The sequence below is a fragment of the Anarhichas minor genome, unplaced genomic scaffold (genome assembly GCF_050575085.1).
Source record: "Anarhichas minor isolate MPS153535 unplaced genomic scaffold, ASM5057508v1 ptg000016l, whole genome shotgun sequence".
Taxonomy (NCBI): domain Eukaryota; kingdom Metazoa; phylum Chordata; class Actinopteri; order Perciformes; family Anarhichadidae; genus Anarhichas; species Anarhichas minor.
Window position 1 is genome coordinate 1,425,473 of NW_027466462.1, and position 18,599 is coordinate 1,444,071.

Sequence of the window (18,599 nt, forward strand, 5' to 3'; positions counted from 1 at the left end):
CGGCAACTTTATTGCTGACTGAGCTTCCTCTCTTTATATCCTTTTTATTTTCACAGTTTTTCTTTTTGTTTCCCTTTCTGTCTCACACACACACACACACACACACACACACACACACACACACACACACAGTCTGCAGGGGGTTGAATTGGATCTGGCCAACATATGGGATCGGAAGTCTGTATAAGGGAATTAGGGAATATCATGGGATACACTGGAATGTCTGGCTTCCGATCAGACTGGGGATCTTACAGTACATGTCGGATGAGTTTTTAATGGCAGCCCAATAGAAGGCCAAACAACTTCTGAGGGGGCTGTTTCCACACAATTTGGGTCGGCAAGTTTTATTTGAACCCTGATCTTGAGAGACACTTGACAACTGTGGCTGCAAATAAACATCTTGTCTGGATAAATCATTATATTTAGACCGACAAAAACCAACAACTACACGTTTCTTTGAACAAGAGGAGGTTGCAAAATGGAAAAAGTGACGTACGGTATAGGAAGGAAATGACGTCCGTCAGGGGTTCATTTATCTATGTTGCACATTTACTGTATATAATTAGACTGGAAGGGTTCATGCAGGAAATGCAACACCACAGCAGCTTCTTAATGTTTGGGCAAAATCTCACTTAGTCAAGTAAATTTAGCTTGTGAATCAGTCCACAACTAACCTCTGGTTCTGAAAATTAAAGCCAATACTGAAGAGTCTTAAAGCTGCATTCTCTCTAGTGTCCACCAGGGGGCGACTCCTCTGGTTGTATCGAAGTCTATGAGAAAATTACTCTACTTCTCTCTTGATTTATTACCTCAGTAAACATTGTAAACATGAGTTTATGGTCTCAATCTCTAGTTTCAAGTCTTCTTCAATACAGCATGATGTTCATTTAGTACATTATGGTCCATTTAGAGTCAGACAGACCATGAAGCAGGGGATGCTTTAGGGCGGGGCTACACAGTGATTGACAGGTCGCTACCAGAGCTGTATAAGCGCAAAGCGGCTCTTCCTCACCCTCCTCTCCCTCCTCTCACCTCTCTCCCACAGGCGCAGCGTTCCTCTCCTCAGGCCTCACTCCTGGCACCTGGCAAAGCTGTCGGAGCCGCCGCTCCCTCCTCCGCCTCCTCCTCCGTCTCCTCCACCCTGCCTCCCCCTGGCCGGCTCGCCTCCTCTCCCCCCTCCTCCCCCTCTGTCTGCCATGCAGCTCCACCCCGGCTCGTACACACTACCCTGGCACACGACTGACAACAGGTGAGCGGCGGATTGTCACGCTTTATGTGATAAAGCGCTACATTTTAGAGCAAAATAAATCATTTACCTAGCTTATAAAAAGTTACATCTTTAAATGTTATAACGTTTGATAACACCAAACAACATTTTTAACTAAATGACAATAAATAAAACCTGAAGTTTAATTCCTGTGAGGTCACTTTTCGACTCCTATTATGTGATTTAAATATGCGATTGTGATTTCATCCACTGCTAAATATATTCACTTCCTCATTCCAGCTGTCGGGGGTTTTACAATAAAACAAACTTGCCGGTGTGCAGGTTTCCGCTGTAGGTTTGAATCCCACACAATGAGTCTATGAGAGGACTGTAAGTCACTGCCAGGAAACGGGTGACATCACCGTGTTTGACTAATGTCAACACTGCCCACGCAGGAAGCCCATTGGTCTATTTTGGGTTTCTATTTAAGCGTTCCAAAGTGACAACCAATCAGACCTGCTCTTTGTCTGTCCGACTTCTGTGCGGGGACCAGGTGGATGTTTTCCATTTCGTTAGTTTAGTTGCATCATAATGATATTAATATATTTCCTTAAAATATACATTTTTCTCACAGCCTTTGTCTCTTATTGCTGTCACGTAGCAGTATTTAGCTAATAGTCGTTGTGTCGGCCTGTTCCAGCTTAAAATGTGTTGAACCATCGGATCCAAAGGGCTTAAAGTAGCTCAATGCTAAGCTACATTTCTGGGGAGTAGACAAAGCTTCAGAACTTGAGGGTGAAATAAGGTAGCTCTGACAAGAGACACAAATGCATTGAGCTTCACTTTTATGCACTTCTAAGTGGTTGCAAAGGATTCTGGGAAGTTGCCGCTCTTTCATGTTTATGAGATTTTTGTAGTTTTGTCCGTTTTTGGAAACTACACAATAATGATAATGTAACTTCATAATGTAACAGTAGGAAAAGAAGATGGATATAATTAAGATGTTGGTTAACTTCCAATATCTTTTTTTTTTTAAACATAGCTAACATTAGCCACCATATGCTACTTATCATACCGGACCAAATGAGGCCGGAGCAGCATTTATTCACTGCTTATGTATTCAACTAGAGTTAGTCTAGTTATTTATTCTTTCACAATCTATTTAGTGTCTGCCGCATCATAATTATTGCTCCAAATAACTAGGAATCTTTATCATAATCATGTAATCGTTTGGTCCATAGAATTTGGGAAAATAGAGAAAAATAGCCTCTTTGACCAATTAAAAGTCCAAAAGAATAATAATAACCTTTATTTGTATCGCACTTTTCTAAAAACAACGTTTGCTGTACATGCAGTAAACCCAAAATCATCACTAATATAATTTAAATATTATTCTCAAAATAGCTACACAGCTAATTGTTTCAGCTCTAAATGTAATCATGGATATTTTTACACCACAAAGAAGCAATTGTTCAGTCAGGTTAAATAAAAAGAATGCCTGTAAGTACAGTAGTCTTTGTACTACAGTATGACCTCACTAAGCTAAGCTGTAATCCTTTAATAAAAACAAGGAAAGAGGAAGTCACCGCAGTCGTCTGAGTTGACTCACAATGAAAATAGTCTTTGTCACTTTTATGGGGCAGTGCGTCAGCGCCTTGTTCTCCTTCTGATAAGAGTCAGTGATATAATGAACCACTATTAGATGTAAGAGTCCCATGTGGGTTAGATAGCAGTGTGTGTGGGTTTCTTATTCCCACAGTTTGTCCTGCACAACAAACTACACACACACTATCTGATGAGGAGGCAGCTCCCGGCATAACTCTGGACAATGGCATGTGACTCCCAGCACATGTGGACAAAGAGAGGAAGACGCTCAATAAGCTGTGTTTGTGTGAAGGAGTTGGACATTTTGTACAGTCTGCATCTGTGTGTGTGTTTTAACTAAAAAGCAAAAAAATGTATTTGAGACAAAAGACAACACACATCGGGTTTTGAGCTCCTTTGAGCGGATGAAATACGTGAAAGCATGTGTGTGTAATTTGTCTGAACACACACGGCCTCATTGTGAACAGTGTTTGTGTGATGGTTCATCCGCGTCAACCCTCACACTGGCATGTTCCACGTGACCGTCTGATTGGCCAGGAGTGGACAGTCATTTCCTGTCCCGCTCCCGTCTCATTTCCTCTCTTCCTCTCGCTGTCACCAAGGTCAAATCTATACAGCCGCCTCTCCTTTCTCAGTCATTGCTCACTTCCTTTAAAGACAAGTTTCTCATGCAGATAATGGAACTTGTTTTGCTTCTAGCTGTACAGTTTCAGACATTTGAATGTGTTTCTTATACCTTTCTAGGCAGACATCAAGACATCAAGTAAGCAACTTTTTAAACTTGCTGAAGATGTGTATTTGTACCCATGTCACCTTCAAGTTCCCATTGCAGTACAGTTCACATACTGGGCGACACATAGAAGCTTTATAATGTAATAACAAAGTTCCATTTAAGGAAAATTCAGAATGTGAGCACAATGTAAAATAAAGTAATTTTATTCTAGAACTAGATATTTGGGCTGAGGAGGAGTGACGTGGAGAAGCTGTATACGTCTCTGGTAGAGACCTGTCAATCACTGTGAAGCCCCGCCCTAAAGCATCCCCTGCTTTATGGTCTGTTTGACTCTAAATGGACCATAATGTACTAAATGAACATCATGCTGTATTGAAGAAGACTTGAAACTGGAGATTGAGACCATAAACTCATGTTTACAATGTTTACTGAGGTAATAAATCAAGAGAGAAGTAGAGTCACTTTCTCATAGACTTCTATACAACCAGAGGAGTCGCCCCCTGGTGGACACTAGAGAGAATGCAGCTTTAAGGCACTTAAAAATTGGCTTCACAACTGGAGGTTGCCCCCTGACCAAAACCAACTGCCTTGTGGTGGACTTTTGGTGCCTAACATTTACAAAAATATTTACCAGACCTAATGTTCACAGAGTTGGATTCCACAACTTATAAAGTATTAAAAGCCAGCTAAAGGATTTTCAGAAATTCATGAAAAAACAAAGGCTGCCAATCAAATTCCATTCTTTTCTTCAACACCGAAGAATCCCTTGCAAAATAGGATTTGTAATAAATGAGCCATAACATGCAAAAGCACTTGCATGCTCTTAAAGTAAATGTCATGGATTTTATTTACCTCAAAATGGTGAGTGCATAAAATGACTGCAGACCACAAAAATATTTGAGTTCATGAGCAGATCATGTTTTTATTAGATTTAGTTGTGGTAATATACTTTATAAGTGGAACAAATCCAGATCTTTGCATGGATTGCAAACCATAAATACCACAGAAACAGCCCGGGGAGCGTCTGCTGGCTGTGTCTTCATACTTGTTTGAGATGATCAAAGCTCGTTTTTAGATATTTCTCTCTTCTCTAACCTCTCCTCTGTCTCCTTGGCTACTTTCCCTAATGTCTGAATAAGAACATCAAAGAAATACAAAGGGGTGAGTGACCACTCTCTCTTTATATAGCAAAGAGAAATACCACATAAAAATGAAAATAACATTTTTGTAGCAGTCTTTTTATGGATTGGATTTCAACCAAGCACAAAAACACTGGGTGCCCCTTCCTTCTGGAATCGATACCCCCGTTTCTTAAGCTCTCCTTATGCTGAAAAGAACTCCCCGTCACCTTGTCCTATGTGGTTTTCTCCAACAAGTTGGGATTGTTGGGAAATTCCTTTTTATTTCTTCTTTTTGTACTATTTTTTTGGGGCATTTTTGGCCTTTCATCGGACAGTTGGAAGTAGAAGGGAACAGAATGAGGTGCGTGATGTGCAACAGAGGTCAGCCTCAATCAATATTGTGGTTGTGGAAGAGCTGTCCTTCCTCTGCTTCCCTTAAGGTTTGAAGGGCTTTTGGGGAGTCTTTCCTCATCTGAATCAAGCGTCTGAGGGCAGCAGGTGCCATATGTTGCACAGATTGTAAAGCCCTCTGGATCAAATTTGGGATTTTGGGCTGTATAAACAAAATATGGGCTAGTACTGACTAAAGCATGAGCGGGCTCTTCTGTAAACATCATGTCATGTAATCAATGCGAAGCTTAACTGACCTATCAAGTAAACGTCAACAAATTTGTTTTCATTTAACGATGTCAATCAAATTCGAATGAGTCGTTTTTCAAAAATGCGGTTTTGGATTAAATCAACATTTATTGGAAAGAAGATGGGACAGAAAGAGAGGAATCACAGGGTTGACTGGAAGATTTTGACTTCAGGCAGTTTGCATTTGATGAGGAGGAAATCCCTCTCTGCCTTCAGAGGCTTCCTCCAAATGTCTTTGAAATCACGTGGTGCTGCCGTAGATCTTCGGCTCAGGACTGATAGAAAACAGACTCCCCAGCTGTGCAGTTCAAAAGTCGTATTCCAGAACCACATACACTGTGTTTCAGGGGAAAATTAGCAACGTGACACTTGTCAAGGTGACGTCAGCTTGCTTGTTTAGTCTGAAGAGTGCCTTTAATATCCCAAGTAGATAATCAAAGTCTCCTTTTGAAACACTTTAGTTGATCTACTTTGTCTCCTTGTCTTTGCAGTGACTTGTCCTTGCAGTGGGGTCAGCTGTCGAGACCTTACTCCTCCACTGACCGAAGCAGTTCTCTGGGCTCCATGGAGAGCTTGGACGCACCGACAACCACCACGCAGCCATACTCCGACTCCCATAACTCCCCCGTCGACCCCACCCTCTTCAACGACAAGAGAGACTCTGCCTACAGCTCGTTCTCCGCCAGCTCAAACACATCCGACTACGCGACGGTGCCGCTAAGGCCCGGTGACGCCTGCTCCATGGACAACCTCCTCCAGAGCCTGGGGCCGGCTTGTCGAGGATACCCGAGCGGTGATACCTCAACCCTGGGGAGTTCGTCTGGCGAGGCCCCGGATGAGGTGCAGCTTATTGTACTCAAGTCCAGGTCCCTGACCAGGCCAAGAGCAAGGCCTGTTCAGGTAAAAGAGAGGCCTTCCTCCTGCTGTTATGAGGGAGGAGACTTTGAGATCATAAGAAATGGAGAAAGAGGAACTGAGAGAAAGATGAACCCTCCTCAGCCTCCAACCAGGAAGGACAGTTTTAGGGCAACCCGGACTCGGCCTAATGCCGACCACAAACGGTGCGTCTCCGCTCCAATTGAAATTTCCAGTGTTTCCTTTTACCCTGACGAAAACAAGTCCTCTCTGAATGTTGAATCAGGAATTCTTAACGGCTTCCCTGCACCAGAAGAAGGTGACAAAACTGGGAATTTAAAAGCGGATACCGTAGACTCGCACTATATCCAAAGACAGACAGAAGACGTGAGACATATCAGATGTGATCCTCGCACTAATAAAGACTACAATTCAGAGACGACCTCAGATCACATCTCTGATCCTGTGACGTCCTCACTAGTCACCGTCACCTCCTCTCGCCCTGGCTCCTTGCCTGCAGAATCCTCAGTTGTGGTTCAAGAGGAGTCTCAAATCACGCACTCCCAGACTAAGCACTCCTCTACGGGGCTTCCCCGGCACAGCGCCCCCGATAAGCTCCATGCTAAACAACTTCAGTTATTGCAGTGTAATAGCGACAGCTCTTCTTTGGAGCCTCGCAATCCGTCGAACACTTCTGATCCCTCCTTGTCCCCTTGTAGTAGCCAGTGGTCCCATTCATCTCTTCAGCCCACGGGGGAAGACCAAGAAGCTTCTCACAACCAACTCCACGCGCCATCAAACAAGTGGGGGGGCAGCCGTTGCTCGACCCCGGGATCTGTGTTCTTAGAAGGGGATGATGATGATGGAGACTCAAGTAAAAGGCTGGATGGAATGGGTGTAAATGGTGGGCCTCACCACCCATGGGGCCGCTCTGTGAGCGTACCGGGGGACCCCACTAGATCGTCAACCCAGGGAAGGTTAAGCTCTGACCAGATACTAGAGAGAGATTTTGAGCCTCTTAGCGCTGCTGCCAGTGTGGATACATTACTTGAGGAGCAGAAGGAATTGGATAGAGGAGGAAGTGAAGGTAAAAGTAAGGAGGGTGTAGCAGAAGAGACAGACATGAAGAAGTCAACTGCGTCCAGGAACTATCGTCGAAACCGTCGTCGTAGCGAGCGATTTGCTACTAACCTCCGCAATGAGATCCAGAGGAAAAAGGCCCAGCTTCAGAGGAGTCGTGGCCCAGGAGGGTTGCTCTGTAGTGGGGAAACTGTCCAGGAGGAAGAGGGTCCAGACCTCAATGAAGAGGGGGCAGAGCCTGAACTGCCCGCCCAGGAGAGGAGTACCACAGTTGCATTTGCCTCACCTGCTAGTCCCCAAGATGCCAGCACCACAGCACAGGCCGAGAAAACAAAACCCTCAAGTGAATCAAATGATGACGCCTTGCAGACTCAGTCAACAACCTACACTCAGAACAACATCCCATCCAGGTCCGTCCAGATTGTGGACCCAGCAGTGCCCAGTTTTGGTGTCGGCGTCGCCGTCCGAGTCGTGGAGGAACCGGCACCTGCTGGCAAAGCCCGCCGCTGGCGTTGGACCCCCGAGCATAAACTCCAGCCGGAACCAGAACCAGAATGGCGGTGTGGAGTCTCGGGTGACAAGGCGTCGGGAGTCACGGGGTCACGGCATGGGGTTTGTGCCTTCACCTCCTCATCCACTTCCTCATACAGTCGCTCCTCTTCCAGTTCTCGGACGGAGGACTTGGATATCCTTCCGTTTGCAGATAGAATGAAGTTTTTCGAGGAGACGAGCAAAGGTGCGTCTAATATCTCGAGTCTGTCGAGTCGCAGGCAGAAGAAACCCCTCCATCATCTGGAGCTCCAGGGACGGGAGCTCAATCAGAGGAGATACTCCTACCAGGGGGGGCTTCAGCAGGAAAGCGCGCCGCTTCAAAACACTACGGAAGCCAGGAGGATGTCCGTGAGCACCAGCATGGAGAGGCAGAGAGAGAAGCAAGCCAGAGAGAGGGAGGACAGGGTGAGGGAACGGGAGAAGGTAAGACAGGAGAGGGAGTTAGAAATGGAGAGGGCGAGACTGAAGGAGATTCAGCGGGAGAGGGAACGAGAAGAGAGGGTGAGACAGTGGGAGAGGGAACGAGAGAGGGAGCTTGAGTTGGAGAGGGAAAAAGAGAAGGAACGTCTCAAAAGAGAAAGAGAGAAGGAGCTTGAGAGGGAACGAGAGAAGGAAAGGGAAGACGATGCTCAGCTCGGCTCACATCGGGAGTCTTACAGCACCAAAGAAAGAAACCAGGATTTCCAACACAACTTCCAGCCTCAGGCGTTCTCCCACGGCCACACCCAGAGTCAAGTCCCGAGATCGGCTTTTCATCCCGTCAACACACCTTCTCAGCTCCTGGAGAACCAGCAGCCTCTTCACCAGGGTTACACAGCGAGGTGCTACACGCCCACAGAGGTAAGAGTGCTGCTCGAACTCATCAAGACAAATCTATGGACACACACTTAACTACAGTGGAATAAACCAAGAAATGAAATATGTATAAATACAAACAGACCGAGAAGAAGAACCAGAGGATCTCATCCAAACTAAAATGTCTTTAAAATGTTTTATCTCATGTTAAACTTTTACTGGCACTCATTTTGGGTAAAATAGCTTAATTGATAAGCTATTAAACACGGCCTGCAGCCAAAAGAATATCATCAACATTACTGATAAAAAGGAATTTCTATACTGAAGCAACATTCATAAGATCTAAAAACAGGATTTCTTCCTGTTGAGAGAAAAACACGTCAGCAATCCGTTAACAAGTGTGTTTACGAGCCAAACAGCCTGCAGCCCTGACACCAAGTAACGCCTTTCAGAGTCAAAGTTAAACTTTGCAGCTCACTGAAATCAGACTATGTGGGTTTTTAGGCCGAGCTAATGGCCGCCGGAGACCCGAAAAAGCATCTTGTTTTCTTTAAAAGCAGCTTCACACAAAGGGGATCGAGTGACCGTTCTTGGACGTTGGCGCTGTGAGCGGTCCAGGTCCCTCCGTGGTTGAACGGTTGGTTTAAAGTCGAAAGCCTCGCATCCTGCGTGCGGTCAAGAGCTGAACTGAGGGAGATTGGGCAACAGCGGCGAACGCTTGTGTCAGCGATAACGGCAGCGTTGGGTTTCAACTTTTACCACGAATTGATTTGAGTCTCTCGGTCTGAACTGTTGACTCTGATAGTGACCTCATCACTCGACACATTCGCCTTAAAGGGAATCTTTGCTTTCATCCACAAGAGACAGTTTTATCAGTTTTTTAAGTCTTAAAATCTTCCCATTTATTTATCTACCAAGTCAATACAAATGGAACCTCAATAACAACCGAGCAAACTATCAGTAGATGAAGACATTGAGATGCGATTAAAATAAAATAAAAGCACACCCTCAGAAATAGAACTGCATAAATATTATATACATAAAGTCTAATTGAGTTCAATTACATTTAAATAGAATAAAACACAATTAAATGTAACAATGCAACATTATGTAATTGATTCATTGTTGTTTTTAATGAAAAATGTTTTCAAATATGAATATTTGATGTTTTATTGAGTCTTTTATTATATTAAACTGACACTTAACACTAAAAAAAACAGACTTATTATTTATTATATAATAAATAATAATATATTCTGTTTAAAACGTTTGTCTTATATTATTTAACTGTGTTTATTGACATGCAACATTCCTTCTATGTGTCAAACATACTTGGCAATTAACCGTTTGTGATTCTGACTCTAAAATATTTTGGTTTTGGACTAATGTTCAGACAAAACAAGAGATTTGAAGACGTAAACTTGTGCTCTGCGATATTTTATGTATTATTTTAAGATAATTGGTAGTTTTATTGGTTAAGGAAAACATTGTCAGTTGCAGCCGTAGAAGGAAACACAGAATATAAAAGAATTTAGTCTTTTGAAAAGTGAGCTGAAATGGAGCGATAGCTTGCCAGGCAGGTTCTTGACTTCTCACCATGGAAGTGTATGTCAGGGTGGAGTAACACACCCACCTCCCTTCAGCGGGGACAAGTGCTGACGGACACTCATTACCAGATTCATTCCTTTCGGTGTCATTAACCAGACTTAAAAAAACGTCTTCCACAGATGCATCCCGCCCGGCAACAGGAAACGCCCACGCTCAACAGGAAGTGCAGCCTGACTGAGAGGTGAGCCGCTTCCTTTAGTCCAAACACACACATTCATATAAACGAGTAGCATTGACTTGATTGACCTTCTATATTCCTGACATGGCCGGCACACATTTTGCTCCGTCTCTGATTGTCTCTAAGTGAGTCTCCGGAGACTTTAGGTGGGGTCGGCCCATTGTGCACCAACGGGGGGGGGGGCGGAAATCCCACTCAGTCATGCCCGACTATGTTTTGACTATAATGAGCTCTTAAGTGTGCAGAGCAATCATCCATGCTTAACAAATGGGCCCATAATGGTATGTGGTTGGGTGGGGATTCCTGTATGTTAGCTTGTACTCGTACTTGACCCGAGACAGAAACAGTTCAGAGAGTCCGGAATGTAAAAAGGAAACATTTACTGTAATTTAACCACTTTCTCCGACTGTTTTTGTTTCGTAACGGGGAAATTTCAAAACCAAGAGGGAAATGTTTTGACACAAATGTTCTTTTTTTTCTGCCCAAATTTGGAGCAGCATTAGTTATTCCGCATGAGAATGTGTGTTTTCTGTGCTTTGCCACAATCCAAAATTAAGCAACATGAGAAAGTGAGGACAGTTGTGAGGTCGATGTCGCCAAGAAAACTCAATTAAATCATCAAACCGCCCGATAAATCAGGTTAGCTGAGTTTTTGAGTGTTGAACTGTTATAAAAGATGTCCAAACTTGATTGTTTAGTCATGAATGATTAAATTAGTGGTTCACATTTTCGGTACAAGGAGGGGAAACGAAAAATACGCCAATTACCAAACTTTATTTTCTTTGTTCAATCTCATCTACAATCAGAAAGTGTAAAGTCCCGGCAGTTCCACCACATAATTATAACCTAAAACTACAAATTAAACCTGTTCTAAGTCCCGCCCCCTCAAACGCAGACATCACTGAATTATCAAATTTAAACTTCTTTAGTTATTAGTTATGAAGAGTTTAACACTGAAACTTCTTGTAAAAACTTCTCCATCAGCTCGGTGGTTTGTGCTCTTCTTGTGGAAAGTAACAGAATTAAAAATGAGAATAAAAGTTGTTAAATGTGGACCCTTTAATTCGTTTGTTAACAAAGAAACTTTAAACTGTCCGTCTCTCTTATCTCCACATCCCAGGGACTACTCCAGCTGGAGACGGGAGTCCAGACCTCCAGAGAGCGTTAATCCGCATCATCAGCACCAGCAGGGTCGATGGGGCCACAGACGGGCCGACAGCGGTGACGATCGCAACGGACACTCGTTCGCTCCGCTGCCGCCGCTGCCGGCTCCTCTCTCGCTGCGAGGACGAGCCATGTCCGAAAACGACCTCCGCTTTGCCAGCGGCAGCCACCGCTGGTCGCCGTCGATTTCTGTGGCGACCAGCCAGACCCTGAGCAAGGTGGAGGAAGGAGTGGGCGGAGTCAGGGGAGGAGAAGGCGCCGGCGCTGCCCGCCCAAACAGGAAGAAGACGCCGCCTCCGCCGAGACCGCCGCCCCCGAAGTGGGAGCAGTTCCACCGCAGGCGTGCGTCTCACCACGCCTTGTTCACCTCCTCCTCCTCTTCTTCACCTCATGCCACCCCTCCGTCCTTCGGCACCGCAGAGTCGCACCATCCGACCCACTCCTCGTCATGCGTCCCTCCACCTGAGACGTCCAGGCAGAGGTCCTACAGTCTTCCTCCAGAGAGACAGGAAGTCTCCGAGGGCTGCCCGCGATGCAGCTGCGGCCAAACCAAGGAACTCTCCCACGCCTCGTCCAATCAGAATCCACCACAAGTGCAGGAACAACCCTTCTCCCACGCTCCGTCCAATCAGAATCAGGCTCAATCCCAGGAGCGGGGTTTCACCGTTGCTCCGCCCAGTCCCATGTTCTCCAGGAGGAGCTTCAGGCCGGTGGCTCCGCCCCCAAAAGAGAGGGACCTGAGGGGCTCGTATGGCGGCCAGCAGGAGAGGGTGGAGGTTTTACCGTTGCTTCCTCCACCTCCACCTCCGCCAATAGAGAGCAGGTGAGCTGGGACTTAAATTATTACATAATGTGCCTCCACCCACCACAACCTCACTCTTCTTCAGTGGTTATAGTGGGTTAATCCTGCTTTTTATAGCTAAGCTGGAGACCTGAAAGTAAAATCTTCTCATCTTCAAAAGACAGGATTTCACTTGAGCTTTGTTTTACTGTTGCGCGTGTGGCCACGCCCTGCAATGATGTCACAGTGTACTCACCACACCCTGCAGCACACTGTGACATCACAGCAGCAGGTAAACCAGGTTTAAGGGAACCAAAATATGTCAAATTTGACTCCTGGAGACATTTTTAGTGACTTCAATTTCTTTGTATTTGTGTTAATTAAGTTTTTATCTGTATCTCTGCAGTTTATCCGAGATGATCGTCGGCCCCGACCAGGAGAGAGTAACAGTGAAACCTCACAATCAGCAGTCCAATGTGAGACCAGGAGCCGAGTGGGAGAGATCCACATCTCCCAGAGTTCATAGCGACTCGAACCTGCCACCTGTCCTAGAAAACGGAGGCGTCTTACCTCCCGAATCCTACTTCTCCGTGCACTACGAGCAGCAGCAGCAGCAGCTTCGTATGAACCGGGGCTTCCAGACCATCGAGCCCCAGAAGATCCCCGAATCGGAGACGACCCTCAGTCCGAGTCCCGCGCACAGCCTGGACGTGGACCTGGACATCCCGATGGAAACGGACATCGACGACTTCCAGGAGGACGACGGGCTCCCGGCGGAGGACGAGCCGATCACCAGCGAGCTCCCTTGCTTCGCGCTGCCGGTCACGGTCCTGGAGACGGACATCGACACCGAGGCGAGGGCGGAGAGCGGCTCCCTGGAGGAGGAAGAGCTGGAGGACGGAGAGAGGCTGAGCCTGGAGGAGCTCTTCCCCCAGAGCGGTGAGGGAGAGTCGGGCAGGGAGAGCTGGAGAGGGGCCTACCAAACCACGGAGCACAACACCGACAGCTTGGACAGGTAACGAGAGAGAGAGAGAGAGAGAGAGAGAGAGAGAGAGAGAGAGAGAGAGAGAGGCTTAAGTGGTAGAATGTACGTCTCTGTGTTAATTACACAGACCATTTGATTTGTACAAGACTGGATTGTTCTTGTCACTGAGCTGATCCCCCTGTTTCCCCACAACCTCTCCCAGAGCTCCGTATTGCAGCCAGGTTTCTATCTGTGGTTGCCAGATGGGTAATTGTTGCCACATAAGTCCCAGAGAGTTTAGATGCACAATTTGCCGTCAGAATTCACTTTCCTTTACATTTATTGTGAGCAATTTAATCAGAATTTGTGCCTTTAAACCCATTTCTCTCAACTCTCCTTTTAATGTATCGACAGAAATCTGGGATACATGGTTAAAAGTTCCACCTGTCCAAACCCTATTTAAAAATACACAACTTTACTCAGTTTTAAAGCCATATTTTAATGAAATATTAGCAAAAATATACAAAAACCCAGAAGACACATAACATTATATTTGAGGTATGTATGTATGACAAAAACACTTTGATTTAAATGTATTTTTCATGTGTTTCATGTTCTTTCATGTCTGTCGTCATCTGCTCTGTTCACATATTTGTGTTTCTTTATTCGCTCGTTCGGAGCCGAGATGTTTTCCTTTTGCCTCTCTCAGCCGACATAATTGATTTGCATTTGTTATTTATGTACCTTTCTAATCACTCAATTCTACGACCGCGTATCTGTTTTATCGCTTCGACCTCTTTGTGTTTTATCTCCATGTAAATAAAATAAACTCTCCCCCCCCCCCCCCCACCTCCTCCCTCCCTCAGGCGGTCCGGTGCGAGCTCCAGCTGTTCGTCCTATTACAGCACTTCAGCTGCCAAAGCTCAGCTCCTGTCCCAGATGAAGGACTTCACCGATAACAGAGACAGAAACGAGGACGACGAGCTCACGTACAAGGTGACGCCCGCAGCTACCGTCCCGCTCGCTCAACTGGCAGCGTCGTGTGATCTGTGTTTTGTTTTTAGTATCTTCTGTTAACAATTCCTCCGTGTGTGTCGTGCAGAAGCAGCTGATGGAGAGTCTCCGCAAGAAGCTGGGAGTGCTGAGAGAAGCTCAGAGGGGTCTGCAGGAGGACATCAGAGCCAACGCTCAGCTAGGAGAGGAGGTGAGGACACAAGTGGATGTGGTGGAAGGAACCGAAACACGCTCACTTAAAGAGACCGGACCCAGATCCTCCGATTCTTACTTATTTGGCTTTTGCACCATAATTATTGCACATTAATTCATACATTGAGGTTTTTTTTTAACTCCTTTTCAGTCAGTTTTACCATCTTACGCACCAAATCAAACCACATTAAACATAATCTCTGTGTCCTCAGGTGGAGAGCATGGTGGTGGCGGTGTGCAAACCCAACGAGGTGGACAAGTTCCGCATGTTCATCGGCGATCTGGACAAAGTGGTGAGTCTGCTGCTGTCGCTGTCCGGGAGGCTGCTGCGGGTGGAGACCACGCTGGACACTCTGGACCCGGAGACGGAGCTCCACGAGAGGGTGAGCGGCGGCGTAAATGCACAAAGATTGGGGATTTACGGCGGCCTCTCTCTATAGCCGGTGTTTGGTTTGTCCGTTCTGGGCTGCCGTAGAAACATGACGGTGCAACATGGCCGACGATATAAACGGCTCATTCTATTCTGTGTCACTGTGAAACATGTCGCAGTGCAGAAGAGTTTCACCGGGACTTCAAAGGAAAGCAAGAGTGGGAAAAAGAAAACCAGGATAAATGATGAGAAAGTCACTTAAATGTCCTTAAATGCGTCTCTCTGTCCTCTAGCTCCCCCTGCTGGAGAAGAAGCGTCAGCTCATGAGGCAGCTGTCCGAGGCTCAGGACCTGAAGGACCACGTGGACCACAGAGAGCAAACCGTCAGCCGGGTGCTGGCCCGCTGCCTCTTGCCCGAGCAGCACCGAGACTACAGGTACGAACACGTCACCATCCACCTCACACTGAATACAGGAGGGCTGCTAAACCGCAAAAGGTTTTCCAATTTAAGAGTCAAATAGTTCGCTAATGGACTCATTTGTGTACATTTTTTTTTAAATGTTGATGTGTTTTTTCTTCAGCCACTTTGTGAAGATGAAGGCCGCCCTGCTGGTGGAGCAGAGGCAGCTGGAGGACAAGACCCGGCTGGGCGAGGAGCAGCTGAGGGGGCTGAGGGAGAGCCTGGGGATCGGGATCGGGATGGGAATGTCGATGGGATACGGACATTATTGAAGAAAAGTAAACCTGAAGAGGTGAAGAAGCAGGGGGCTTGTAGTCACATTAAGTCAGTGAAAGACACCGAGAGAAGGAAGAATGATGAAGGAAGAGGAAGCAAACATGCACGTCTCTGAAAGGAAAGGTTTGATGTTTTGGATAAATATGCGTCAGTCTTTTGCTGCGTTCCATTTGAACTGGGAAGACGGAATTTAATAAGTTATCGGTCGGAAATTTCAACTAGAACGCCGCCTGAAGTCCAGACCAACCCCCGCTTACACCCCGACCTCAAAATCCAAGATGGCTGCTCAGCGCATCAGCAGTAGAAAAGCTGTAATGATACGCTGTTTATTTATAAAATCAGTCAGACGTACAGAGGTGTCCAACTTCTGTATGTTGCTACAATGTTTGTATGCGCAAAATACCGGTGTAATGCGTTATTAACAGTAGCTAGCAATGTCTAACAATGGCAAACTGTAGCTAACAATAGCTAACAATGGCTCGAGTTTCCAACTAGTTGTACTGGAGCGCAGTCAACTCGGGTGTGGCGCTATTCCCAGCTCTGACTTCCGATTTCCAAGGCTAATGCTTAGGTTATGCTAAGCTAAGCTAACCGTCTCCCAGCTGCAGCCTCATATTTAGCGACCCAAAATGTCAAACTGTTCTTTTAAGGGTTAACAGAGATCCAGAAGTTTCAGCACACACTCATAAAAATACATGATATCCTCTGCTTCACACTATACATGTACTGAATTAATGACACTACACTTCTTCTAACACTACGTTGCCAAAGACATTTTCTCTCTTGAATGTGTCACTGAGACGCTGCTTTATTTTGTGTTTTTCGTTCTGTATTTAAATCTCCTGGTTCAGAGAATCGAAGGAGACCGTTAGCAACACGTAGTCAATTTATTGAGATGCAGCATTATTAACTGATGTTTTTTTTATTTGTATTCACGTTTGTTGCTGGCTGACACCTGCTTTCAGCAATACATATACTGTATTATCTCCTATAATACCACAATACTTTGTACTCTAAACATGCTTTACTGTGTGGGGTTTGAGACTCCGCTGACTCGTCACATGATAACTGATATGTACAGAAGACACTTGTGTTTATAATGTATACAATGTGTATATACTGTTGTTTTTTGACTGGAATAGGTTGTAAAAAATTGGTTGTAAAAGATGAACGAGGAGACGGAGATGAGTCAGCGTTTACTGTATATTTTAAAGGGGAAGAGTTGCAGTTTTTTTGTCGACATTTTCTCAAAACGTAAGAAGTTTTTCTGTCCCAAACTCTCGTGTAAAGAACGCTTATTTTTTTTTTTTTGCTGAGATGAGACGATTAGGATCACTTTTTATGTTTGTATGCTAATAATAGCGTAGCTTAGCATAAAGACTGGAAACGGGGGGAAACAGCTAGCCTGGCTCCCTCCACAGTGACACAATCCACCCACCAGCACGTCTAAACCACATTACACAAACAAGATATAACCTTCATGTTTCCGGTCTTCGTGCTAAGCTAAGCTAAGCTAACTGGCTGCTAAATTTAGCTTCATATTCAACACAGATATGAGAGTGGTGTCCATCTTCTCGGCAAAATCCCGGCAAGAGAGCAAACAAGTCTGTCTCACAAAAATGTCAAACTATTGCTTTAAATTTTGAGTAAATTGTTTGTTTTTTTGTGTAGGTTAAAGTGCCAAAACTCAGTCTGTTTTTCCTAATTTGTGCTCTGACCTTCCTTGACGTCTTGCGATATGCGACGTTGCCAAAGTCTCCTGAGCTTTAAACCGTAAACTAAACCTGCTCCGGCTGCCGTAGTAAATCAAATGAAGAAAAAACAAACAGCTCAACAAGAGATGGGGGGGGTTTGAAGAGGAAATATGTATATTTTGGCTGCTGAAGTTAAGTGAGAAAACAGACACTCTTTGTCCTTTTCTACTTTTATTAGCTTCAACAAATCTACAGCTGAAAGTTAATTAAAAGTTAGTTTGTTCTCGTTTTGATTCCTGCTGTTTTCACACCAAACAAACCCCAAATATACTTGTTCTGTGTTGTACATATTGCGTGTATTCTTGTACTATAACGGTCATTTTTCTAAACCGACTGGAAGCGCATTGACTCGACAAGAGAGGAAAGAAAGTTTGCTTGTTGAGAGTATATTCTGTTCATGTTTGTTTTCTATGTAATTTTGATTTATTACATTATTTTTTGTGTGTGTGTAAAATGCATTACAACTTGTGTAACTGCAACAAAACACTCACGTGAGGAAAAACAGTACCATAAATAATAATAGTATTTTAAACTAGCTTCACGTCTCCTGTTGTGATTCATTCAAGTGCTACAGCTATAAAAACGTTTTAAAAAAGCTCTGAAATTGTGTTTTAATTCATTTAGTTTTAACTGTTCTCTCTGTTAAATTACTGGAAATTTTGCCGGTGATACATTTACAGTATTTCTACTGTATCAAAAGAATACAGCAACTTATAGTAATTAAAGTAATTGTAGGAAGACATGGAGCTGCAAATATGTCTTACTTCACAAGAAACTGTCATTTTAACAGTGTCAAAAACATGATAACAGCATGTTTTTATGAGAATTTGAATGTAAAATCCTTCTCTGGAGACGGATTGGTGGCGGTATAATGTCATGTTAGACGATAACATATGTGGGTCTATCAACTGGTTCTTTTAATGGAGACTAGAGCCGGAGCAACTAAATAAAAGCTGAAGACTAGATGGAGAGATAAATGTTTTAGGTGGTCATGTTTGGCCTCACAGAGACGGAGAGAGTCAGTGGAAATAATACAGAAAACATCTGTCGTAGAAGCAAAGAATCTGTGTTTTGGGGGGAAGCGACGGAGTTCATTCTTCTGCCTGACCCAGATTTAAGAACAGAGGGATTGATGGGAATATAAAGAGAGAGAGAGGGATGAAAGACAGAAAAATGGAATTATTGCAATCTCACAAACTAGTTAACGTAGATGAAAGAGAAGTGATGAGAAACAGGCCCCACTCAAAGCAG

The 18,599-nt window shown here is 44.8% G+C and overlaps 1 protein-coding gene across 1 annotated transcript in view; it reads left to right on the plus strand.

The window, feature by feature from the left end:
* shroom4 (shroom family member 4) overlaps window positions 1-17,883 on the plus strand; it is a 44,138-nt gene extending 26,255 nt beyond the window's left edge. The window contains exons 3-12 of the mRNA XM_076092165.1: window positions 1,046-1,249; window positions 5,797-8,632; window positions 10,315-10,376; window positions 11,494-12,360; window positions 12,725-13,333; window positions 14,149-14,278; window positions 14,385-14,486; window positions 14,701-14,871; window positions 15,152-15,294; window positions 15,440-17,883. Of these exons, the coding sequence (XP_075948280.1) occupies window positions 1,046-1,249; window positions 5,797-8,632; window positions 10,315-10,376; window positions 11,494-12,360; window positions 12,725-13,333; window positions 14,149-14,278; window positions 14,385-14,486; window positions 14,701-14,871; window positions 15,152-15,294; window positions 15,440-15,590 (5,275 nt within the window). The 3' untranslated portion in view covers window positions 15,591-17,883. The remainder of the gene's footprint in view (window positions 1-1,045; window positions 1,250-5,796; window positions 8,633-10,314; window positions 10,377-11,493; window positions 12,361-12,724; window positions 13,334-14,148; window positions 14,279-14,384; window positions 14,487-14,700; window positions 14,872-15,151; window positions 15,295-15,439) is intronic.
* Window positions 17,884-18,599: the final 716 nt, after the last annotated feature.